The 27,035-nt window shown below is 35.6% G+C and overlaps 2 protein-coding genes across 5 annotated transcripts in view; one reads left to right on the top strand and one right to left on the bottom strand.

Moving 5' to 3' along the window:
- The window catches only part of adcy5 (adenylate cyclase 5), a 68,391-nt gene extending 58,795 nt beyond the window's left edge, over positions 1-9,596 (top strand). For 2 of the 3 annotated variants that reach the window (XM_042731648.1, XM_042731650.1), the window contains 12 exons: positions 333-492; positions 2,552-2,649; positions 2,955-3,042; positions 3,910-4,026; positions 4,336-4,500; positions 5,358-5,533; positions 5,720-5,737; positions 5,985-6,117; positions 7,153-7,416; positions 7,900-8,104; positions 8,323-8,447; positions 9,433-9,596. In XM_042731648.1, the coding sequence (XP_042587582.1) occupies positions 333-492; positions 2,552-2,649; positions 2,955-3,042; positions 3,910-4,026; positions 4,336-4,500; positions 5,358-5,533; positions 5,720-5,737; positions 5,985-6,117; positions 7,153-7,416; positions 7,900-8,104; positions 8,323-8,447; positions 9,433-9,561 (1,678 nt within the window). In that variant the 3' untranslated portion in view covers positions 9,562-9,596. The remainder of the gene's footprint in view (positions 1-332; positions 493-2,551; positions 2,650-2,954; positions 3,043-3,909; positions 4,027-4,335; positions 4,501-5,357; positions 5,534-5,719; positions 5,738-5,984; positions 6,118-7,152; positions 7,417-7,899; positions 8,105-8,322; positions 8,448-9,432) is intronic. The other variant, XM_042731649.1, reaches the window with a different exon arrangement.
- A 9,584-nt stretch (positions 9,597-19,180) lies between these two features.
- On the bottom strand, positions 19,181-25,403 carry sec22a (SEC22 homolog A, vesicle trafficking protein). Of its 2 annotated transcripts, none has more exons than XM_042731647.1 (7): positions 25,247-25,403; positions 24,579-24,783; positions 23,097-23,260; positions 21,794-21,973; positions 21,488-21,606; positions 21,048-21,113; positions 19,181-20,161 (listed from the first exon to the last, which is right to left on the bottom strand). In XM_042731647.1, exons 2-7 carry the CDS (start codon positions 24,758-24,760, stop codon positions 19,961-19,963), a joined length of 912 nt encoding a protein of 303 aa, XP_042587581.1. In that variant the 5' UTR covers positions 24,761-24,783; positions 25,247-25,403; the 3' UTR covers positions 19,181-19,960. The 2 variants fall into 2 exon arrangements, with proteins under 2 accessions (XP_042587581.1, XP_018925562.2); XM_019070017.2 differs by having other exon boundaries at positions 25,243-25,402.
- Between the last annotated feature and the right edge of the window lie 1,632 nt (positions 25,404-27,035).

Below are 27,035 nucleotides of genomic sequence, written 5' to 3'. Positions count from 1 at the left end.
CTTCTCTGTCAAATGAACACTTTTAAATGCAGAATAGTTTTGCTGATGGGATTTAGTTACTGAATTGCATGAACATGATTGCAAGGCCTTGAGCTCTTTAGCAGATGATTTGTGCTTTTTAATGTAAATAACAGTTTTGCTGACAATCATTCAAGGCTAACCATAATGATTCTGAGCTGCCCTTAACTCTGTCATGTTTTTTGGGGTGTGGTGCTGCTGCTGCTGCTTTTTGGTGATCTAGCTTTATAGTATTAAATTATAGTAGTAAGTTAAAGACTAAGAAAGAAGGGAGAAAAAAAGGTAGAAAAACCATGTCCCCTCTTGTTATCTAGACATTTCATTTTCAGAAACACGCAAGAAAACCTGAACCCTGAGGATGAGGTGGACGAGTTTCTGGGCCGTGCCATTGATGCTCGAAGCATCGACCGATTACGGTCTGAACACGTCAAGAAATTTCTGCTGACGTTCCGAGAACCTGACCTGGAGAAGAAGGTATGACTTTCACGACTAGCTTCAGTGTAAAGATAAACCTTAACACCACAGCTTGATCTAGCTAATGCTAATCCACACAATGTTTTTTTTTCTTCCGTGAACCACAACAAAGGAGAAATTTAGCAAAATGTTCACACTGTTCTTTTCCACAAATTAATGTTTTTGTTTATTGAAATAAATATGAAATAAAATAAAATAGCAACTTACTGAAATAAAATAAGTCGACATAGTAAAATTACTAGAACTAAAACTGAAATAAAAATAAAGCTAGATAGAAATAAAAAAAAGTCAACAAAAACAAAAATGACAAAAGCATGTAAAAAATTTTTATAAAATTTTAAAATGAAAACTGAAAAAATAAAATCTAAATATTAATAAATACTAAAATGGTATATAATAAATGCTAAAATAACAGCTGTCAACATCACAGCTGTCAGGCTCAGTCTGAAGAATAGGCCCCTTTTCACATTGTTGTCCACAAAAAATCAGTAATTTTTAGGCCAGTCAAGCTTAAACAATTATTATTACTAAAAAAAAAGGATAGTTGCCAGTTCTTCTGATTTAAATGCGTCATCAAGTTGACATTTTTTTAGCCTTGTAGGGATTTTGTTGTAAATTGCATGACTTGTGAGCAGGAACTAACTATTTAACAGATCATTAGTTAATGTAACTGGTAAATTGTTCCTTCAGTTGCATAGCAAAATAGGGCAGAGAGCCAATCAGAAGTCCATTATAGTACTGTTGTACAGAAAAAATACTCTGCATAGCACAAAAGATGTGGCACGCTGCTAAGATGAATAGAGGCAATGAAATTCAAGGTCCAGGTTCAGAATTAGTCAGAGACTGACGTCTTTATGCTGCACTGTGATTTAAGTCATTTTATGGTGTTACCTTCAAAGCATTTGTCACCATTGACCTCCCCCACCTCAAAGAGATGTCCAAACTTTTCCAGAAAAGATGGAGTTTTTTGCACACGTAGGAGACTAGGTTTCTTTGTGAAGATAGTGATGAAAGGGTAATGGAAGGAAAGTTTCTCAGCCTCTGCATTTTGTGTTCTCATCCTCCATCTGCAGTTACATCCAAATGTTTTTTAGCCTGTTGTGCACAGGTCCTCATACGTCTGGTACTGATCACACGGCTCTTTCAGAGACTTGCTTCCAGATTGTAGTGGAGATAATTATTGCTTTTGTTGCTTCTATTGTCTGTGTCCAGAATGTTTATTTTAGGCTAATGAATGAATCAATTATCTTCCATAGCCTTTGATGAAATATAATTGCTATTATTTTTTAGATATTTACTCTGCTGTTCAAAAGTTTGGGGTCAAAAAGATTTTTATTTCTGAAAGAAATTGTTTTATTTAGAAACAACGCATTACAGTAAATTGATCAAAACTGACAAAGACATTTGCGATGTTACCAAAGATATCTATTTCAAATGGTTTTCTTTTTAACTTTCTTTTCATCAAAGAAGTCTGAAGGGTCATGTGACACTAAAGACTGCAGTTTAGGTAATTTTTTTTTTTTTTTTTTTTAACAAACCAAGAACAATTGCAACTGAGTTACACAAACAGTTCAGGGTTTCCATCATTTAACAGTTGTGATTTCCATGCAAAAACTTTTAATACATTATTTTTTTTCTAATTATACTCAGATTAAATATTTAAAAAGAGAGTTCACCCAAAAATGAATATTCTTTCATTAATTACCCTTGCTGACTATGGAGGGTCAAAAAGCTCTCGGATTTCATCAAAAAGACGAACATGTTTGTAACGACACGATTAGTGTGACAGAATTGTCATTTTTGGCTGAACTATCCCTTTTAAAATAGCTTTTTGTGTGTGCAATATCTGTAAAATATTTTTTTAAATCATCCAATTACCCCAAAGAAGTGGCAAAGTTAAAGAAAAACATTTGACTGGGAACCCTGGTTTTTCAGTACAAACTGAAGTAAACAATGAACTACTCCCCTCAGTCGGTAAAACACTGCTTGCTTTCACATGCTATTTGAACTGTATTTGTAACCCCACTCTTTTCTCTCCTCTTTCCTCACCTTCTCTCAGTACTCCAAACAGGTAGATGCCAGGTTCGGAGCATACGTAGCCTGCGCCTCCCTCGTCTTTTTATTCATCTGCTTCATTCAGATCGTCATTGTGCCACAGTAAGTACACTTCAGTTAAATGCCTGATCCTAGCAAATGTTTTCTGGTCCATTCAAACAAGCCAAAGACTTAGAGATGGTTTTGTTTGGTTTTGAATGGCAATGTCACATAGCCTTCGTACACAGAAGCTTTCATTCATTTCGACTTTGTAAAGGTGAAGACAGTTAGTACCTGAGCAGCCAAAGCAGGTCTTTCCTCTCCCTTAGACCCTATGTTAATTATGACATATAATAGTTGTTTAAAATGACACACAGTTATTTTCTATTCACCTGGTTTCCTCTCTACACCTGTTTGTTTCTATGCAGCTCTGGGTTGATGGTTGGCTTCTATATGTTGTGCCTCGTCCTCCTGATGGCCGTCATGTTCATCTCAGCCATTTACTCCTGTTTTGGGGTGAGTTGGTATTGTACGAAACCTAGCCTATATAATACTAGTGCAATATTATGAATTTCTGAATAATAGTTATTATTTTTTTAGAATAAAGAAAACAAACCTTGAGCAACATCAACAACAATGCAGGAAAACACAAAACCCCCCTCCTCAACCCTAGAAAACAATACATCTTAACACGTCCTTCACAGACCATTACCTAACACTCTTACAGACACATCATCGCTAAATCCAAGTGTTTATCAACCTTCAAATTCTCCACTAAAATAGCCTGAGCGGGTTTGATTGATATTGGGCTTTTAGCTGCGTAAATTTGAGCAGGTCTCCAGAGACAATGAGTCATACAGAGCAAAGCCAGAGACACAATAAAGCTCTGGCAGCTCATTTGTGCACACTGAGGTGGAACTGTCACTGCATTGCTCCATGGGCGGCAAGGGCCATCGCAGGTCTTTCCTTAGAGATGCTGTGGAATTAGATTCTGAACTTCCTGACCCGTAAAAAAGTCTTTCATATAAGCCTGTTCTACAAAATCTCTGCAAACCCACAAGATCCATAAGGTCTTTTTATCTTGTGTATATATATAAAAGATGAACTCTTATGCTCACCAAGTCTGCATTTATTTAATAAAAAAATATTATTACAATGTAAAATAACTGTTTTCTATTTGAAAATATTTTCAAAGTGTAATTTATTCCTGTGATGGCAAACCTAAATCTACTTTTTTTGTTGAGTAGAAAGTTAAAACAAAAAACATTTCAAGTTTACGTTTATCCTTTTTTTTTAATCAAGAAAAAAAAATCAGCATTAAATGGTAAATCAGAGTTATGTTTAGCAATATTGTGAAACTATTATGTTTCTCTCTATTGACAGTTTTTCCCTGTGCCTCTGCAAACTCTGTCAAAAAGGATTGTTCAGTCCAGACTCAACAGCACCCTGGTGGGGGTTTTTACAATCGTCCTGGTCTTTCTCTCAGCTTTCATTAACATTGTGAGTCTCACAAGTCTTAACTTCAGGATTCTGTGCCTTAATGTCTCTGATATTTAGTTATTTCATGCACTAGTGATACATTTAGTGATACAGAAACTATTTAGCCATACAGCCATGCAACTAACACTTAATCTGTCTCACGATATTTAACGACTTACAGGAGTAACGACAGAATTTCAAAAATAGAAATCTTTAGTTTTGCAATCATCATATGCTTTTAAGTAATTGACTTTTGGCATTGAAGTGCTTCACAGATATGTAGAGGTTAATTAAATGAAATGCTGTCACTTATCTTCATCTGTCCTTTAGTTCACCTGCAGTATGGATGACCTGAAGACATGTTTAGGACAGGAGTTTAACATCAGCCGCAGTGATGTGAACACTTGCCATGTCCGCAACTCTTCTTTCAACTACACTCTCTGGTCTCAGGACAGCCTTTGCAACAGCTCGTCACCTGCCTGCAATTTCCCAGAGGTGTGGCACTGTTCTCATACCAGTTCAGTTTTGTAGTTTTGTGAGAATTTGCTGAAAATGTACTTACCCTCAGGCCATCCAAGGTGTAGATGAGTTTGTTACTTCATCGACAGGTTTGAAGAAATTTAGCTGTACATCCCTTGCTTGCTAAAGGATCCTTTGCAGTGAATGGGTGCCGTCAGAATGAGAGTCCAAACAGCAGATGAAAACAAACCAATAATACACAAGTAATCTTCACGACTCCAGTAACATGTTCGTAATACATCAGTTTTTAAGATTGTTTTTAACTTCGATCCATTGCGTCCAGCTGATATACAAGTCCCCTATCCATGACATTGCATTCTCCGGTGAGAAACTCATCTGGCTTTGTAGAGTGATATCGTCGTATGGTGTGCTGTTTACAAATGAAAACAGTCAGAAACAGTACTAAAAAAATGTTTTGGATTTTGATGTGAGAGGACAATAGGGGATGGACTTTTTCACTGGAGGAATAGTTATTATGAATTAAGTTAAAATGTCTTGATGGATTTGTTTATTACAAATACGCAGCTTTTCACAACTCATTATATTGGATGGGCTGAGGGGTGAGTACATTTTCAGCAAATATTCATTTTTGGGTGAACTATTCCTTAAATTAATCAGTGAGCAGCTACTAACTCATTTGGACCAGCTTGAACCTGATAATAGCACCATGTTCCAAGTCGATATTTTTCAGCAGCGATAGGCCTTTCTGTTTATTTTTCATAGTTGTAATTTTAGGCACTGCTCTGAAATGCTTGTCTTTTGATAAATCATATATGGAATAAGATAAGGGGAGAGCGAAAGACCAATGTCTGAATGTTTTTCTCTTTCTGCAGTATTTCTCTTCATGTGTGCTGCTCAGTTTACTGGCCTGCTCAGTGTTCCTACAGATCAGCAGTATTGGTAAACTCTTCCTCATGCTCTTCATTGAGATCCTGTACGTGCTTATCATGGAGGTGCCTGAGGTCAGCCTTTTTGACAATGTGGACCTACTGGTCATGGCCAATGCCATGTGAGTATCTAGAGTTTAGCCAAGTAGCACAGTGTCTTGGATCTATATGTAACCAGGCTAATATATCCTGTTGCGTGTTTACAGTACTTGCTGATTTGTCCAATCAGTTCTACTGAGTCTATCTTAAAGATAAAGTCAGCTGTGCTCTATCCCTCTGATACATTTGCTTTTTCTTGGTCTTTACAGGGAGAATAATGAATCAAGGTAAGATAAAATCAATGCAACTGAGACACTGATCTCAAAGAAATGCCAGTGAGCATGTTGTTTTAATTGCATGACCATGAAGATTGCTGTCACCACAGGAATAAATCAAATGTGTGACCATGTAGCCTGATGTAGTGTTGTGATGATATTAATCGTGTTAAACGAATAAAATGTACTTGATTTGTACTTGATGCTGTTTGCCTTATGGTGTGAAAACTGTTGATACTCCGTGCTCTGTATGTTGTAGCTGTGCGATAGACACCCGGGTTCCTCTAAAGATCATGACTCCAGTTGTCATCACAGTTTTTGTGCTGGCTCTGTACCTTCATGCACAGCAGGTGGAGTCTACAGCCAGACTAGACTTTCTCTGGAAGTTACAGGTGTGTTTATCTGTGTATGTCTTTGTAATAATGTAGATATTTTGTGAAAAGCTGTTAAATATGTATTGCTGTCCATCAAATCAGTTTGCCAGATACATTTCCCCACTCTTGCTTTTAAAAACTTTCTGTTGTAGCTTAAACAACTATTCAAAAGTTGGTGGTCAGTAAGATTTTTTTTTTTTTTACTTTTATTCAGCACTTTATTTAGTTATTAAAAGTGACAATAAAGACTTATACATGGGTAAAAAGCAAGCAACACTAAATCAGCATATTAGAATGATTTATGAAGGATCATATGGCAATAATTAATGGAGTAATGACTGCTAAAAATTTCAGCTTTGAACTCTGATATCTATATTCAAATAGATACATTAGATATTTTATATTGTAATAGCATTACACAGTATTACTATTTTAACTGCTTTTTGATCAAATAAATGTAGCCCTAGTGAGCAAGAGACTTCATTAAAAGCATTTAAAAACAATCTCACCAACCCCAAACCTTTCAACGGTAGTATATGTGACCCTGGACCACAAAACCAGTCATAAGTAGCACGGTTACATTGGTAGCAATAGCCAAAAATACATTGTATGGGTCAAAACGATCATTTTTTTCTTTTAAGCCAAAAATCATTAGGATATTAAATAAAGATTGTGTTCAATGAAGATATTTTGTACATTTCCTACCGTAAATATATCAGAACTTAATTTTTGATTAGTAATATGCATCGCTGAGAACATCATTTGGACAACTTTAAAGGTGATTTTCTCAATATTTAGATTTTTTTTTTTTGCACCCTCAGATTCCAGATTTTCAAATAGTTGTATCTCCACCAAATATTATCCTATCCTTACAAACCATAATGGAAAGCCTATTTATTCAGCTTTCAGATGATGGATAAATCTCTATATTATATGTCATATTGCATATTGATCCAGTTTGGCTTTGTGTTGCAGCAATGCAGCATTTCTCAAGTTGATTTCTCTACCTTTCTTTTATTTGTAGCATCATCCTTCATTTTGTTGTATTCACAGGCCACAGAGGAGAAGGAGGAGATGGAAGAACTTCAGGCCTACAACCGTCGGCTTCTCCACAACATCTTGCCCAAAGATGTGGCCGCACACTTTCTGGCGCGCGAGCGGCGGAACGACGAGCTGTATTATCAGTCGTGTGAATGTGTGGCTGTCATGTTTGCCTCTATCAGTAATTTCTCGGAGTTCTACGTGGAACTGGAGGCCAATAATGAAGGTGTGGAGTGCTTGAGACTCCTCAACGAGATCATCGCCGACTTTGATGAGGTACAGCGATTTCTGACAAACCGTACAACTGTTGCGATGCTTTTAAGCTACTTTTAAGTGCGCTACAATTGGCTAACTTTCTAGCATTTAATTTTTTAAATCTTATTTATAAAAGCTGCAGTTGGTGTTGAAAATACTATCAATCAAGTAAATAATAATAAAACAAAAAATAATAAAAACAATCCATTTAAAGTAGTCTATATATAAATGTCTAATTCATAAAATATGTATGTATGTGTGTTTTATTAGTATCTATTAATAAATGGAAAACAGAGCCTTTTTTAAAACTAGATTTATACTATATTTTTGTTCTTGCATTAAAGATTTTTAACTTTCTTTGCAACAGATGGTCTCTATTTAAACCTATGTGTGAAACCTACATCTTCACATCTTTCTAAACTGATTGTATTCTTACAAATGTAGAAGTTTATTACCTTCTCATTTCTAGATGGAAGTCATAACCTCATTTCACTTTTCTTGCAGATCATTAGTGAGGATCAGTTTCGTCAACTAGAAAAGATCAAAACCATTGGCAGCACCTACATGGCCGCGTCTGGGCTTAATGACTCCACTTATGATAAAGCAGGAAGGTCACACATTCGCGCTCTAGCCGACTACGCTATGCGCCTCATGGACCAGATGAAGTACATCAATGAACACTCTTTCAATAACTTTAAAATGAAGATCGGTAAGGATTTGGCTTAGCCACTCTTAAATTTCCACCATTCAGCTGCCTTATCTATATAATTTTCATTTGGTTAATTTTATGAAATAGTCCCAAAAAGGCTTCTGGAGAAATGTAACATTCTGTCAGACAAAGACTTTCATATAATGACCCATATATTTTACTGTTGTAAAATGAAAAGTCTGTTGTCATTAGAGCTTATAAATGACCTTGTCCTGTAGGTCTCAATATAGGTCCCGTCGTGGCTGGTGTCATAGGGGCTCGTAAACCGCAATATGACATATGGGGGAATACTGTGAATGTAGCCAGCCGTATGGACAGCACTGGGGTACCTGAGAGAATACAGGTGAGATGCATTCTAGGTCTCTATGATTGTCCAGATATCCCGTATGTACTGTAGGGTCTAAAGGATTGAAAATCTGCTATACAAAATCTAAATTAACCCTGGAAATAAATACAGTTTAAAGATGTTTAAAAAGTTTAAACAAAGAAACATAGTGTGAAATGATTAACAAATATTTAATAATGAGTGCTGCTATTTTGTGGTTTTTCACTTTTAACTTAAATAGTTCTTAATGATAATAATAAGCCCTACATCTTGAAAAAAAAGTGTGCTTATTTGCAATAAATGCTTAATATTACCCAATTTGATTATATTGAGTTCAAAAATATAATTAAATAATAAAAAATGACTAAAATATTTTTTAAAAAAAGCTTTCTATCACACAGTTTTTTCTCAAATTAACTTTGTTAAATGTGCTATTTCATTTATAATCTGCAAAGGAGTGGAAAAATAGAAATCTGCCACTTTTCACATTTATGAATGATGTTTATAACATTTTTTAAATAATGTCTTGGGAATCATTTATAAATGTGAAAATAGACTGCAAATTGAACAAACAGTTGTAATCTGGCTCAGAGGAAGATAGAAATCATGTATTTTGGCGGTTTTCTGGTGATTAAAGGATAATACAAGACTTCTTCAGCTTGCAAATTGTTGTCAGAAGCAAATGGAATGAAATGCACATAGTTTGTGAAAAAGTGTGAACTGCTGAAGCAAAACAGGCACTATTTTTGAAATCAGCACCTCTGAATTAGTAATAAACAAGTATTGGAAAATGATGCAGAGTGGTATACTATAATTTTAAATTTAACATTTAATAAATGTAGCTAATTTGTAAAGAATTTATAATTTAATTTAATTTTTTTTTTTTTATGTAAAACAAAAGCATTTTCTCTAGTGGTCTCAGGTTTAGATCAGTAAAACTGTCAATTCTTCCTTACAAACCCTTTATAAATACTCTTGTGCTCTTAATTTCTCTCTTTCTTAGGTCACAACTGACCTCTACCAGGTTCTCAGCTCATATAACTACACACTGGAGTGCAGAGGCGTTGTGAAAGTCAAGGGCAAAGGAGAAATGACAACCTACTTCCTAAATGGAGGACCCAAAAGCAGTTAACACTCAACGTCTGATATTCAGAACATTTTCGAGATGCTGTGGGCCGGGCCTGCCAGGCTGTTGAAGGGCATCCTCTTGGACCAATCACAATAGGATTTGTTCTGAAACAGCCCTCAGCCAGTCTAAAAGTGGCCTCTTTGCACACTGAGACTTCCTATAGGATTAACAGAGGGCTTTGGCCCCTTTATTTAAGGCATGGAACAGCTCAGAAAGACGGTTCATCCTCAGAGACCAAAGAAACAAAGGAATCTCAAGGCATACAAAGCAGTTCTCCCGGTCTTATATTTCTTATATTGCCAAGAGAGGACAGATGAACTGCATTCTCTGCACCTGGCTTTGGCGCTCTCAGGTGTGGCTGGACTGTGATCTTACTCCACCGAGTGGTCCTGGCGGCTCCAAAACAACTGCATGAACACTGAAGCCAATATACCTGTAAAACACATGTTTTATGTGTATATGATTCATCAGTGTATGTAAAGAGTTCTGTTCATATGGTCTTGTTGTGTTCAACACTGTCTAGGTGATATCACAGTAGATAGAGATATCACAATGAGCTAATATATGGTAGAAGGCCATAGTGAGCACAGCAGCTCTACAAACCCTTTATGGTTTCCCGAACTTTGCTGCAGCGACTGTGGTTGTTACTGGTAAGGGAGCGAGCGTTGACAGTGTTAGCTCTGAATGATCTAGAGTTGAGAATAAAGCCCTGTTCATGCCACCGCCGACTTGAAAATTCATTTTTAGTGTTGGGATTTGCTCCGGTCCAATTCAGAGTAACCTGATGGAGCATGTCAATCTGTCTTCAGTCAGAAACTATAGTCAAGAATCCTCCTTACAGTCAGCAATTTATATCTTTAATCATGTGCAGGGGCAGTATTTAAAAAAAGATGCATATGACAGTTAAATGTATGTGAACCCAAATAGGCCAGCGTTTATGCTTTCAGCACAGATAACTGGCCGCCCACATTGACAAAGAGCACATACTGATTCTCCTTCATCTTTAATATGATGCATAATGCAGGTTACAACTTAAATACAAAAATAAATTTTTCTTCCAGAATGTTCATTTTAGCAGTGTAAACTAGTTTGTTGTCGATAAGAAATGAGACTGAACAAGTAACCGACCGGTACGGTGGATGGTGTGACATGCAAGTTGCTGGCGGCATGAACAGGGCATGTAACTGTCTGTTCCAAACACAAATGTACATTCTCAAAACTACAGACACTTGTATACACTGAAGACACTTTTAAGGACAGAGGAAAACGGTCAAATATGGCTGTTTTTGTATTTTTTACATTTTATATTTTGACTCCAAAAGCTAAACTGTCAATGCTATTTTAGATAATATATTTTATACATTAATATATTAGAATGCTGTCTATAAATACATACATACATACATACATACATACATATATACATACAAAATGGGACACTACAATCCTGCACATTTGAAAAGGAGGGAGAGGTTTTTAAGTGTAAATTATCAGTCACCCTTTTCTGTCGCTGCATCCATTTGGATAAAATCAGTAGCTTGCCTTGTAACCAAGTAAGCAGAATTTGTTTGGCCTTTCTCCAGAAAGGGTTTCTGTATCCTGTCAAGTACACTACAATGTAATTCTGAGTAGAAAATAGATTTGCAGGAGGTGAAATGGCAGTTGAGTGTTTCAGAACAGCCACAGTCGTTTAAAGCTTGGCAAACACATCTGCAAATATTGATTTTTAGCCTTGTGTTTATAGTGTGCGGGACAACGAGTTGGGATCCTCTAGGAATAATTCCGTTATGCCACAAATCTTCACCATTTTTGCACTGCAGCTTGACCAGCATTTCCTTCTCTCCCTCAGTTTAGTCTGATGGTACGACCCAATGAATGTCCATTTTCTCCAATGAGGCCTTGTATGTAAGAATTGGAGTGTGTACACAAACTGGGTACAAGTAACTTATTATTATTATTATTTTTTGCTTCACCTATTTCCGATACAGTCGAGTAGGATTATGATATAATGTGCTGGAAAAATAAATCTGCATTTCATGTGTTATGAATCTGTAAACTATATTTGGTCCTGGGGTCCGTTCTTCATACCTTGCTTAATACATCCGAGATGATTTGAAAGATTCCAGATCTAGTGATCGTGATAACTGATCTCTGGCTAATTTTGTTCTTCAAACGAATTTGCGGATTTGATTAAAATGTCAGGATTAAGTTGTCTAAGATTAGTGCGTGTTCTCGTGTTCCCTGAAAAGGGCAGATTTATCCAGTTTTGCCAACAAATTTTCAGGGAAAGTTGCTAAAGGAAGGTCGATTTGTTGCTAAATGACATTGTAATGTCATTGCACGATGACATTATTACGTAATTATGATGTGAAATTACATCAGATCTCAGGAAACAAATATTTTATGTGTTCATTTAGATTTGTTCATAAAATAATATAACATATAATATTAAAATAAAAATAACTGTATTTTTAAATACAACACTGAATTATTGAACACTTGCACAATTTAAGTTTTTTTTCATTAGCTAGTAAACCAGTAAAACTACACATTCTGAACAATTATAGTTTTAAGCAGTGTATTAGCAGTTAGTATAGAAATAGGGCACAAACTACTATATTAATATGAAGTAATTTTCCGTATTGATTTTTCACGGGGTTTTTTTACCTACATTTTAAATTACACAGTGCATTTTGTGTTTTCAGATTACAGGGTTACAATGGATAATAAATAATGGATAACGGATAATGTCCTGGAAAATAACCAGTACCTTTTCCATTTTTCTAGATATTTTTCAATCACAGGTACAAGCTAAACAAGGTGTATCATAAATGAACAATCATTAAAATATTCAATTATTAAACAATTGCAAATAGCAGCTAACTTAATTCGTGTGATGTGTGTACTGCTATCCATCTTTGGTTTCCTCATTTTGTGTGATTTATATGGAAAATGTTTGCCTTTTTATCGTTTGAGGCACTTATCAAAAGTTGCTAAATATTGCCAAATAAATTTTAAAAATTACGAAATTTGTCGCCAGGAAATTTGTCGGAAGAAAAAGTTGCTAGGGTAGTGTGAAAAGTTGCTATATTTAGCAACAAAAATGCTAAATTGTCAACACTGGTTATTGATACTCGAGACCACTCCCATAATAGCTGTCACCACTCAAATTAATGCACGGTATAGCATGTGACTCCAATACAATTATAAAGTAATCATTTAATCACCAATACATTTTTTTCAACGAGTAAACCTGGCTGTGTCTATAGTGTTATAGATGATGACTACACATTATATATATATATATATATATATATATATATATATATATATATATAGTAATTATTATTATTGTAAATTACTGTTCCTGGATCAGTAGGGTACTCCTCTAATAACGTAGCAGTGGCTGGGACAGATTTTAAGTATCAGTTCTGCTCACAAAGATGCGATCTAATCCTGTTTAATTTACACGAAATAAGCCTGCTCCCGAGCAGGTTTAAGTTTACGGACCTGATGCGATGACAGCAACTCCGGGATGAGCTTCGAAGAAACAACCAATCCAAGATCATGCCAAATCATCAGCGACGGACGAAGAATGGGCCCCTCTTCTAGCTTCTCAAAACTTGGACCCAGATGGGCTGTATGTTTTTGTATTTAGTGTTATCGTGGCAGGTGTATGGTCTTTTAATGCTAGACTAGCCAGTTGCCATATGAATTCCTTTATTAAAATTGAAGCGTGTATTTTCTGCGGCACCAAATGCGATTCTATAGATTTGACACAATCCCTATACGCCATTAGTCAGACGATAATCTAGCCCCGCCCCAAATTCTCGCCATTGGTTGAGCCAGTGTTGCGGCTGGTCGGGATTTAAACAGTAAAGTTTTGACGGCGCCACTGAGTCAAAGTTTACTTCCATCGCGGGATTTAGTTTATGAATGGTTTACAAGTATGTATCTCTGCATATTTAACTGCGAGAAGAAATTATTTAAACATTAAAATTACACACTTCAGTTTAAATTCACTTCCTGGTGTTTGTTATCCAAACGAAAGCACTGAGGTAAGATATGTCAAGAGAATACCACATTATGTCCTGCTGAGTTCTGCCGTTTACTCAGAGTCGGGCGTCAGAGCCAGATCTACTGGAGGGGCACTTGGATCATCGGCGGGGGGGCACTGTCGTTTGATAAATATTTTTTTTGACGCATTGGCAACATCATAGTAGCATGGAAATCCAGACCTAAATCTGAAAGATCTATATAGAATGACAATGAAAGATTTAGACTTGGGGTTTTATCTAAAAGAGGAACAGAAGACAGCGCTGAAATTTGCTGTTTTGCCGACCGGATACGGCACCAATGATCTATATAGAATGACATTCTACCCTAGAATGTTAGCTCTAATGATCTATCTATATAGAATGTCATTAGGCCTATATAATTTTTTTTTTTTTACCTGTCTTGATTCCTAATACACAACATATGACGATTGTTAGGTTAAACGTTCAGAATACGATTCCATATAGCCTAGTTCAGCACGTCAGCGAATGGACAGCAACTCAAGTAGCACGTAGTAGCCTATTCTCGCGTTCTACGAGTTCAGTAGCTTACATTTTTGTGAAAATGTACATTTTTGGGAAACGCGCGAGGAATTGCGGATAACGGTTATAACCTTGCACGTAGAGAGCGCTTTTAAGAGCTAAGATAGACTAGGCTACATCGATACCGGGAAACCCGGCCCAGAACAGATAGCCAAAACAAAGTGGTTCCCAAACTTTTCCATTCCACGACCCACCTAGACAAGTATAATCTATTTCACGACCCACCAAAATATTTGAGATAAAAAAAACAAAAAAACAATTGACATTACTTTAAGTCTAATCTTAATTAAAAGTTTGATTTAAGAAAAATAACCATTTTATTTTAGTGTACAACTGTAAAATGTCACTATAATATTTAAGTTTTAATTTCTTTGTTTACAGATGTTAAAATATGATCCGTCCATAAAAACGTGAAACAGGCTCAGTGAACTGTAATCTGCGCTGCGTGTTGTTAAACTCATCGCGGGGTTCAGCGCAGAAAATGCATTCATGGTCCTTCCGTGTGTGTGTGTGTGTGTGTAAGGGAGAGCGACGCACAATCCAACACTTTTTTAGGAAAGCATAAGAAGTAAAGCAGAACTATCTAAAACAGTTTGGAGATTTAAATAATTGTGAAATAGGTAAAAATAATACACAGATGCGTCTCATTTTAAATGAACACTAAAAAACGAGATGACAAATTTACTTCAGTCAGAAATTTCATTTTGCAATGGTTAATGGTCAGCAATATCTTCAATATCTTCTTTTCTCTATATAGAGATGATATGTCAAGGAAATATTGCGAAATTTTGTAAATTTTGTTATGTGGAAATGTTTAAATCTTGTAGTGTTACAATTAACCCTTATACCCTGCATGTGAAATGCTTTTTACAGTCTGTTTCCCGAACGAAAACAGTGCAGTTCAAACGGACGATAGAAATGAATGAACATAGCCTACCTGAAACCATTTCCGTAACATTTGAATTTTCTGGTGTATGCAATCTCATGCAGAATACAACGCATTGAAGTGAGCGAGTTTTTTTTCTCATTAATAATGCGAACCGATTGAACCTTTTAATAATGACGTTGCTCTGAGACCCTCACTGTAATTACGACTCGTGCGCGCCCGTGCTTCAAAACACGTAACGCATGTTTTAAATCGCGGACTTAATTGCAATTCGAAAATCACCACTAAGGATATTTCAATTCGTAATTAATGTTGGTAGGCTATATCGTGCAGCCCTAGACTGAACTGTGTGAGTGTGTGTCATTTAAACGCAAATTTAGCTGCAGCCAAGTGACTGTGGGACCCACCTTGCTCCATTCAGCGACCCACAAGTGGGTCATCATCATACAAATGTCTGCGTATGGACCAGTTAAATCAGAAGACTAAAATTCGCCTGCAGAGAATAAGGATGTCACAACAATAATGAGCCACTCACTCAAGGCATAAGGTTTGAACTGATTTTTTAGTTTTTGATTTGCGTGCGTAGAATGCAAATTTTGTAGAACTTGAGAAACAGATAAAAGATAAAATAAAATACAGAAAATGGAAAAAATAAAATACAGAAAATACAAATTTGTGCTTCAACAAATAAAATAATTTCTTTAAAAACACGGTTTTTTCTTAGGGTTTCAAGGACTTCAAATACTCTAAATGACTCATTTTCTAAACAAAAAATAAATAAAGGACAAAAATAAATGTATATTCTGCTATTACTTTATGCTAATACTTGTTTTTAACCTGTTTTAAACCTGTTACACACCTCCCAGCAGTTTATGCACGCACCAAGCAGAAATGACATAAGCCCATATATCTTTACAGACAGCCAAGTATAAAACACAAATGCAGTTAGAACCCACAAACATTCATCAACAATTCACCTGCTTTTTTAAAAATGAGCTGCTAACAACTGTCTGTAATATAGACGGGACAAACTGTTCTTCAACTTGAAATGGATTTTGCGCGCGCGCTGCAAATCCAATGTAACAACGGCGACCAATAAGCATTCACCATGACGAAGCCTAGTAACGTGCCATGAACAACCAAAATTATGCATTTTCCCCATTCTTTTTATTTTAATTAATTTAAGTTACAGTTTGAACATTTAATATTAAAAGAATTTTTTTTTTTTTGTTTTTTTTTGGGCCACGCCATGGCCTGTAGGAGGGGCATCAATGACCGCTAGGGGGGGCACGGCCCTCGAATGCCCCACCACAGCGCCGGCACTGCCGTTTACTATTCCAGTGGAGCTTCATCTTGGGGTGTCTTTGCTTATCTGCCATGTCAAAACTCAGTGCTGTTTTATACATCCAAATAAACTATTATTATATTAAACTCACTCTGAAATCATGTAGTTATGATTACAGCGCTGTTTAGAGAATGCACTTTTTGTTATCTTATCCACAGTAGGGCTATTTGACATTTAATTTGGTTTTGTAGATGCTTTTGGTAATATATCATAAATTCTCTCAAAAATTGCTATGCTGTCATTTAGTCTCCCTCATGTCATTCTCAGTATTATTATTATTATTATTATTAGCTTTTCTCTGTGGGAATTCAGTTGTTAGGTCCATACAATTAAAACTGACGAGGACTGAGGCTAGCTCATAAAGGACAGAGCACCATAAAACAGCCAGGCTTGTGTGTAAATTCAAGGTGACATTAAAAGACAGAATTGTCATTTTTGAGTCGCCAACCATTTTAAAAACCTTAACTATTCAAAATGTAAACTACAGTGGCGTCGTTATTATAATATTTGTATATCGAATTGGGATGTCTTTCCTACATGTATTTGCATACTGTATTGTGATCGGCCTTTTCCGTATTTATATTTCAGATGATTGTGGACATCAAGACGAGTATGCCAAAGGAAAAGTGCTGCCTTTCAAATACAGGTATTACTTCAGGAACTGCAATTCTATTTTATGGCATTTTGACTTACCTGTGTTTTGGGTTTGACAAAAAAAAAAAAAAAAAAAATGCATTAAATATCCAGAAGGTGGCAGCAGTGCGCTTTCATCCTTGCCTCCAATGTTTCCAGGTTTCTGTACAAAAACTTTTACTGCTCTCGTTGTACGGACAGGTTAATTAGTGTATACCAATTTAAACATTTGTCTCTTCAAATATTTGTTTGATTATTCAGACTTTTAAACTGAGCTGTTTTCAGGGCTGTCATAAACCAAATGTGTCCAGAAATAGGGCTAAGAACAGAAACCCCACAGTGCGGCTGTTTGGTCAATCAGGCATGTTATAATTCACATAATTTCAGCACACTGCCCCCACTGGCAAACCTGACCTTTTTTATCTTAAAAATGTGCCCATGAAATACCCTCGTTTGATTACACTTGAATTTAGTCTCTGCATGTGTCCGATCCGGTCAGTTTGACTGAACAAAGCAGTTTTATAAAGCATGAAAGAAAGGCCATTGTGCTGGGCGTGAGAGTGGCATTTCATTGACATTAAAAACAGTCTAATGGCCAAGTGGTTTGGATTTGATCCAGCAGTCAAAAGGTTAGAAAGACCTGAGGCGAAGCACAATGTCATAAAAATCAAAGAAAGAAACACTCAAATCATTTCTCACCCTGATAATGCAGTTCTGGAAGCCTTGAACCACAAAGGAGGAAAATTACATGGTATTTTTTTTTTTTTTTACTTTTGTCCATTTTCCCCCCAAAACGTTTTGTTGCCATTTTTTCCCCTCCATGATCTTCAATTTATTCGATTTTTCTCTATTTTTTCTTTTTAAATGTATCAACCCTAACTATACCCTAAAGAAAAATCTGAAAATACAGAAGAAAATAAAATAATAATTGACTCAAATGTACTTTTAACTTGTGTTTTTCCCTTCATTTACTCCCCTATTTTGTGGTTCAAGGCTAGTGTAGTGTGCTATGCAACTATAAAATTAGATCAGCAGTGAACATAAGCTGGAAAAAATAACATCAATTTCACAGACGTCAGAAATGTAGACTTTCCCCCCTCACTAAGTACAAATAAGCCTAAATGGGCTGTAATTTTCGCATACACAAAAGCATTCACTGGATCACCTGGAACATTACTTTCATTTGTCACGCTTCTAAAAGCCAAATTACTTCTTCTAATAACCACAATCATCATCATCATCATCACTGCAGCTCTAAAGATTTGAGAATAGCAACCAGTTTACTTTGTGTGTATCCCTGCTCCGGTTGCTAATATTTTATAAATGTGTAAAGTGCAAAAAAAAAAAAAAAAAAGCACACAATCATACAAATCAAGATTTTTACCTGATGATTTCAAGACGGGGCCTTTCGTACATCATCTGAGGAATTTTAATCATCCATTCAACCTGTCATTTGCACAATGAAAACAAACCAGGTGAAGAGAAACAAAATAAAACATTACTCATTTATACCACTCAACATGGTCACTGAACAGACCTGTTGACAAAAGGCAGCAAAACACTGAGGGGAAAAACACAGAGTCTGTCTATTAGTGTGATTCCATTTCTCTCTTAGCTAACCACATTCATTTGCAGCAAGCACACCTGCAGGCAGCATAGACACGATTGATAAATAACACATCTGATTATGCTTTCAGGGGAGAGACGTCTGACTAATGACCACAAACACAGCGACACTCAAATTAGGCATCTATGGAAGCATATGACAAAATAAAATCACCAAAGTCTGCTTTTGCAGAAATGAGTGAAAATCCAGCAATGTCACGTTATTTTTATAGGCAGCTATAAAAAGTCTTGCATATGAATTGGCTTTAACAATCAAAATAGAGAAACCGTCATACAATGCGTCAAAAAAATTCTAAAATGACATCTTAAAGGAAAAGTTCACCCAAGAATGAAAAGTTTTAATCATTTCTTTATTCAGTTTAACACGAAAGGAAATGTTTAGATGAACGTATAAACTGTGATATACCACGATAAAATGTGAATAATTACAACTGTCAAGCAAGAGTTTTTTTAATGATTTATTTTTGTGGTGAATATTTTATTTTATTTTGATATGTTTGTTTGTGAGATTTATATTGTTTAAGTTTGTGCTCAATTTTTCCAAAAGTATTTTTCAATTAATTTCGTTCATTTTTGCCATATGGATTTTTTTAAAATCATAATTTAAGAGTTATACACTATGAACCAAACTAATCAGTTATACAGTGAATTTAATCATTAAAAACTTTCATTTTAAGCAAAAAACTATTTGAAAACAAGACAAAAAGACAAATGTACACGAAGCATTGCAAATTACAAAAAATAAATAAATGCTGATTTGGTATTGAATCAGTGTTTTGCTATATAAAAAAGACATCTGTATGTAAATATAAAAAAAAAAAAAAATTTCATATATTTTAGGTAGAAGCTTTTATCTGAATTTATTATTATTATTATTATTATTTTAATCCTCGATAGACCCTGTTCACCATCCATGTTCACTGGAAAGCCATGTTCAAGCCATTGTTCAAGAAATGAATTTTTATTTCTGGGTGAGCTGTCCCTTTAAGCCCTGATGTCAATTAAACAAAAAATAACTACAACTTCTCCCTATTGGAAAATATATTAACTGTGCACATCTGATTCATCTGCTAATGCGTCCTTCAATATTTCATGCATGAACCTAATACTCTTGTTGCATAAACAAGAACACCAGTTTCTCATCTGTGACCTCAACTGGATGTGAAACAGCAGGAAGTGTTTCTTGAACAATATCAAAATATTTTGTAAAACCTGCTTCACAATCCATAGTTCTTTTGTCCTTAGATGTGGTGGGAACAGGTTGGGGTTGCCATGTTGGGCTACATTACGTAGTCTTGAAAGTGTTCAAGGGGGTCAAACGTTGTAGTCAGGTGATTTGCCCTGCGGTTGTCTCAGGTGGATCTGCAGAGTGATGAACGCTCCCACCGTCACGTGAAAAAGGATCTGCCACATGTTACGGAGTTCATACAGATACATGTTACACAGGCAGATCATAGCAAAGGCCAGGAATGACTTGATGTTCCTCCAAACTGAGAAGTAGGCGAACAAGTAACACTATATATTACAAACAGAAACAAGAGGAAAACATTTTTAAGCAGGAAGAAGAAAGTTCAGTACAAGCTTTGTTTTAAGAATAGATCTAAAAAAATATAGTAAGGTTTATGCCCTACTATTCAAAGGTTTGGGGTTGGTATCACTTTTTATTTTCATTTTTTTAAAGAAATTTCTTATGCTCACAAAAGGCTGAATTTATTTGGTGAAAAATACATTATAAACAGTTATACTGTGAAATATTATTACAATTTAAAGTAAGTGTTTTTTATTTGAACACATTTTAAAATGTAATTTATTCCTGTGATGCAAAGTTGTTTTTTACTCTAGTCTTCAGCATCACTTGATCCTTAAGAAATCATTCTAATATGCTGATCTGGTTCATTCAAGAACATTTCTTATTATCATTAATGTTGAAACAGTGATACATTTTAACACATGCATCCTTTCCTTCAAAAAAAAAAAAAAAAAAAAAAAGGATGCATCTTACTAGCCCCAGATTTTTGAACAGTAGTGTCTATTCTGAAAAGTCTTAATATATTAATATCAATTTTGCTTCTCAAGTAAATGTTATAAGGATGTTGAAATATTTACACCGGGAAAGAAGACAAAAATACAGATAATGAAAATTATTTTTTGTGTGAACCCACCACTAATAATAAAAAAAAAAGGACCCACCACTAATAAAAAAAAGTATCTACAATACTAGCTGCTTTTGTTTGATGCTAGTAAAAACTCAATATTTCTCCAATTTTCCAGATTCTGCTTTTACACGACTGTGAGAAAAAGTGTGATATATTAGCATTGGTTGGTCAGACAGAGACCGAGAGCAGAGGAAATGTAGCCGCGCAGGTCGACAGTAACTCACGGTCTGAATGCCGTCACTTACCTGATACAAACAGGCCGCGTTTCCGAGGAAAAAAGCAATTACGTAATTAAAGTCTTCATCCTCGTTCTGCAGATGAAGCAGAAAAAGAGGCAAGACAGGGTGCTGTGTTAAAGAGTCAACAAATTACAACAGGAAGCCATGTGCTGAAACAGAGGATGAATTACTAGAGCCAGGACTCGAGTGCTCACTTATCAGTGCAATATACAAAGCCAAGCAAAACTGTTCTGTTTATGTAAGAGGAAAATCACATTACACCTAAGTGCAAAGTCTGACAAATGATTCAAGAGTACGGTCGGTTACTATCCATTAGTTATGATTTATTATATTACAATGGTACTTATACATTTAAAAGTAATGTTTAGTCCAACGTTTTAATCAATAAAAGAAACAAAGCCCAAAATAAAGTGGCAGCATTACTATTAGTGCATGATTTAAATTACCTGCAATACACTTTCTATTGCGTGGACTCCCCGCAGCAAATTAAGAGCACCGCACAGGACACTTAGGACGCAGGCGACGATACCCGACAGGGTGACAGCCTCCAACATTTGATTAGGAGCTGCAGGAATAAATCAAGCACAAAATCTGTGTCAGAATAACTAGATTTTAAAATTTGCAGATAGAAACCGGTGGTGCAAAACTCTCTGGCTGTTCTGAGCACGTATGCACTCGTGGTCTTTCAAAATGTCCTGCTTCTTGAGAACAAAAGGCAAGTATACATGCTGTGTTCACAGTGTGTTCTCTACCTATGCCTTTATATTTAGACTGCTTGTGTTGTGAGAAGCCGTTGATTGTTCCAATGTCCTCCGCGGACAGCTGATAAGGAGGCCGGAGCTTGAACTCAGTCTGCATGTCGGCCAGATTAATCTTGGTGGAGAGGGAACGTGGGCTGTTGTAACGTTGCTTGGTTTTCCGAATGAAGTTATCTGTCAAAACCATAGAAAAAGCACAGAAGATGAATGCTTCAAGCACATCATGCTCTATATGTTACAAATGGCTTCAGTGCATTTCAAATCACATTAAATGGAAGGTCTTTAGGCTGCTTTTTTTATTTTTTATTTTAGAAAAATCCCAAAGATTCCTAGCCAAAATGGAGCCTCATAAGTGACTAAATTTAAATGTTCCACATAAGATGCAACTCCATTTATGTTTACTCAAACTCGCCATGCAAATAATGCTCTTCAGAGATAGACCTGATGCTTAAGGTTGGCGAAACTGCCCATGTAAAACTAATTTAAGCAGAACTAATTATTACAAATATTTTTCAGTGCTGAATAAAATTAACTGAATTGAATGAGATAAGATAAGATAATAAAAACAACAAAATAATGGCAAGAAAATGTATTTCTACTGAGTTGTTATTTTTATTTCCTTATTCTTATTGGCAGATTCTTAATCATTCACTGAACTGCAAGTTATTACTATTTTTAGTGATGTCCATCTCTAAATGAATCAAGTTGTTCATTAGGCATCATGTAGCTGAAGATTATGTTTGAGTTGAAATTTTGAGTAATAACATTATTTCTATAAAAATTAAATCTGTATAGAAATATAGTATACACTAATGTTCTAAAGGTTGGGGTCAGCAATTTTTTTTTTAATTAGTATATAAATATATATATTTTTAAGTGATTGTAAAGACATTTATAATGTTACCAAAGATTTGTTTTTAATTATATGCTGTTCTTATGAACTTTCTATTCATCGAAGTATCCTTAAAAAAAGTATCACCATTTCTACAAAAATATTAGCAAAACTGACAATAATAATGTATTTTGAGCACCAAATCATCACATTAGAATGACTTCTGAATGACCACGTGACACTGAAAATTCAGCTTTGCCATTGCAGGAATAAACTGCATTTTAAAACATTTAAAAATATAAAACTGTTATTTTAAATTGTAATAATATTTCGCAATATTACTGTTTTTACCGTCTTTCTAATTAAATAAGAGCAGCCTTGGTGAACATAAAACTGTTCTTTCAAAAACATGAATATATCTTAACGACCCCAAACTTTTGAATGGTGGTGTAAATTTAAACTCACCAAACTCAATGAAAGAGAAAGGCCTCAAAGCACTGTTGATCCTCTTGGTGTCATATGTGACGATGAACTCTCTCTGAAGCTCATCCAGGAAGCTGAAGGCCAGGACATTGGGATAGCTTTCTGTGCAAACCATCAAGTACCCGACTCCAAGAGAGCTTGTGAAACTATGGAAAACAAGACATGAAATAGTTTACATCATACTTGCAGAGTCAGTTTCATTTAAATAAGATTTACAGGACATCTACACAAGGTCTTTCATTGAACATGCAAGTCCATTTCAAAGACTTCCAACAACCATTGTGTTTAAAATCAGCCTTTACACCCGTTCTGGATCTGTATGTTCACTGAGTTCTCTTTGAACACTCTTTGTTTTCCCTTTGAGGACAGTTTAGTGACTCGCCTCAGGAAAGACACTTTGTCAGTGTGTCTCTTCATGTTAACGTCTGTTTGGAGAGATGAAACAGTCCACTGAGTCACTCCAGAGCCTGCTTGTGAAGTTAGCAGTGATGAATAGCAGCCAGGCTATGAAATGGTCACCCCTGGGTCCCTCAGTGTAATGCATCTGAATTAGACCTTGCTGAAGGGGAACTTTAAATTTTACATCAGAACAGTTGGCAGTCAGCGCAGTCCACCCTACTGTGTCATTTGTTTTTGCCGGGATGTTTTAATTAAAAGAATGGTCACCCAAAAATGAAAAATCTGTCATCATTTAGTCATTCTAAAGTCGTTACAATTCTGTTTCACAGAACACAAAATGAGATATTCCGAAGAATGTTACAGCAACCATGAGTGCATATACAGTGACCACAACCTGTCAAGCTCCAAAACAGATGCATTAGTGGATTATGTTTTTAAATTAATTTTGGAGCTTGACAGCCCACATTCATTATACTGTATGCTTTCATTGTATGAAAAAATAAGCATGAGGGTGAGAAAATGATGACAGAATGTACATTTTTCATTAAGTGCAAATTTATCAAAATGCTTTCACACCAAATTGTATTGTATTCATGCACGATCGCTTCCCTATTTAACATATAATTCATTCCGATTGACAGTTATTAGAAATATAACAATGTGTTTGCTACAATCTTAGTTTTCTAAGGTGAAACCTATACCGGAAGCTTGTGTAACACTGAGATTTTAGGCAGAAATACGTACGCATGTCTGAGAGTTAGCTAATCAATTAAAATAAGTTTATAAGGGGGGTTGCAAAAATACATGGTTCAGAATGTATTATTTGGTTGATTAGTACCAATTGTTTCAAATAAAAATGATATTCTACTTTGCAAGGAACATGCATACAGCAGTGCCATTGTCATATTTAAAAAAAAAATCCCTTTTCGAGTATAAATGCATTTCCAGTGTAATACACTGCAAACACAACACTGGACCAAGTAATATAGTGTAAAAAAAAAAAAAAAAAAATTATACAAAAAAAAAGCACTTTCAGTTTCACCCACATCCGCACTGATAACTCACTTGATGTTATAAAGGCCAGATCTGAGTGAGCAGCGATCAGGAAACTGGCTGAGTTTTTTGGACAGACCCTTGAGATGTTTCTTCGTCTCCTGAAATCCTTTATCCTGTTCATAGTCTGTGGAGGCTGAAAGCGGTAGACCGTCCCTCACTCTCACCACAGACGCAAACAACACCACAGACATCTTACAGGCAGCTCACCGGACACCTGGAACAATGAGAGCAAATCATCATTCATCATTCAGTGCCTATATTACTTTATTTCCATCCCACTCTCAGCGTTTTCTGCTGACAAAGTAGAATATTATATACAAAAGTAGAAACTACATTAATAGGAAGTAAGAGCGATAGACAACGTCAATTATTTTCATGCAGACTCATGAAATCTGCAGCACACTGTGCTATGCTAATAATAACATTAGCTTGTTCGCTGATCGCTTGTCAACAGATCACATCTGCTGATTGCTCTATGCACTACAAAGGCACGTATCTAATTATACAGCCTTATAAGACTTTAACTGAAAGCAAATAGATAAAAAATACACATTGCAATTATACGCAGTGATTTGGAGTAACGTTAGATGTCACTGCTACCACAGCAAGACTGTTAGCAGCGTAATATTAAACGACTCTTATTGTATACATTGTCACTGTTAGCTGTACATACCTACTGACATGAGCCGTTTTAAAATGTATTAAGACATTATAATCCTTTTTAAGATATTTTGCTTATATACTATCGTGATCGCTGAGCTCTTCCTGCAGGTCTCATAGCAGATGCTTCTGAGCTCGTTCGATACAGTTTCGTCTCTTCTTCGTCGTAGTTCGGCTTCGTTCGGCAACAGTTCGGCTGTGTGACGTGGCCGGAGGAAAGGCATTATTGATCACTTTAAAGTGAACATAAGCAAACCAGTCTGACTGTAAACCATTTATTTATCTTGGGAAATTGGATGTGACACTAAGATATTATGAAATAATACTTTTGAAAATCACAGCCTGCATTATCTTAATTACTAAATGTGCTTATTTAAGATGTGATTCATAGCCTATGTGTGCAGGTTTGTCACATTTCTGTAGATTCTCCCCTGATTTTTTTCTCCATTTCAACCAAACTACATATGTTTTATCAGAACATATAGGCTAAATGTTAAGAACGTAGCATACTGTGTGTGTTGTGTATATTGGAAAAAGCAAACAAAGGCTATGAAATGATGCAGAGGTGCAATATATCAGTTTCTTGAATAGGTCTATTATGCAGTTATGATGACGGCTGTGAATTCATATTTAAGCTGTTTGTGAGGGGGTTTAACCTTACTTTTCTGCTTTACAAAATAAAATAAAATAATTATAATACAAACCTTTCTCCAATCTATGTAATTTACTCATGAATCCCCATTTTAAAAAAAAAAAGCCTTGTGATGTTTATTGTAAAATAAATATATAATTCCATCCAGTCACAAAAAATAGATGAACTAACATCAGAACATCAGATGGAATAAATCAAATCACAAATGTTGATGTTTAGATGACACACCATCAAAAAAAAAAAAAACATATATACATCTCAATTTTTCAACCTCTGCTTTGAGTTTAAGTACAGCATTCTTGTTTTTGTAGAGTTTTGTAGTTCAGTCAGTGTCAAACTAATGATTTTTGATGGGAATCATTCAAATTCATTCATCACTCACACTCAATTCAATGTATTTACAAGGATGAAACCGAGAGCTCTTCAGCCTAAAGTGACCTCGGAAACATCCACTTCACAGCATGCAGTGTGAGCCATGCATTGAAGATTGATGTTCTCCACATGGACAGCTTGATAAATAGCTGGCAGTCTAAAGCTATGTATTTAGTGCAAGAGTGTCAAGGTGACAAGTGAAGATGTTGTCATTCATACTGACAGGAAGTGGAGTGGTAGAGTGGGCTTAAAATACTGCAGCAACATATGGAAGAGTAAAAGATCAACCTCAGTGGGTTGGGTAAACCGGATATAGACATCACTTTAGGAAACGATGCCTCCTGCCAAATACTCATTCATCCCTAAAGCACCCTGTAAATGACTGATCCAGTAATAATATAAATTTTATGGATGATTAAAAACAACAGCAGAATTATTATGCATTTCGAGGGATGCTAACTCGCAGCCTTTGGGTGTCTTTTTTCATGAACCCAATTCATAATCCAATGAAAACTCAAAAGTGTCATTTTCTTATTCTGCTTCTGTTGCTGCTAAGAACACATATGCTTTTTTTGCTTTTACTGCCACATCTGTGAATGTGTTGATATGGATTTCTTGGCAAGTGGTGCACATCATTTTGATTATTGCTTTCTGAGAGAGGCTGGAGAAAAATCTTTATTCCTCCAGTAAAGATAATGGGGTTGTATTTATGCCATTGACTTCTGTTACTGAGAGATTTGTCCCAGTGACTTGTGTTATTGAATATTTCCATGGGCTATTCA

The sequence above is a fragment of the Cyprinus carpio genome, chromosome B9, assembly GCF_018340385.1.
Source record: "Cyprinus carpio isolate SPL01 chromosome B9, ASM1834038v1, whole genome shotgun sequence".
NCBI classification, from domain to species: Eukaryota; Metazoa; Chordata; class Actinopteri; order Cypriniformes; family Cyprinidae; genus Cyprinus; species Cyprinus carpio.
The sequence above is the reverse complement of the archived record's forward strand: the minus strand, read 5'-3'. Positions and strand labels throughout refer to the sequence as shown.

Coding starts and splice junctions, on each gene's coding strand:
- sec22a (XM_042731647.1), bottom strand. CDS start 24,760: ATGTCTGTGGTGTTGTTTGCGTCTGTGGTGAGAGTGAGGGACGGTCTA. Junction 21,607..21,793: donor GTCTAAATATAAAGGCATAG/GTAGAGAACACA, acceptor TTATTCCTGCAG/CTCCTAATCAAATGTTGGAG. Junction 21,114..21,487: donor CAATAGAAAGTGTATTGCAG/GTAATTTAAATC, acceptor CTTCATCTGCAG/AACGAGGATGAAGACTTTAA.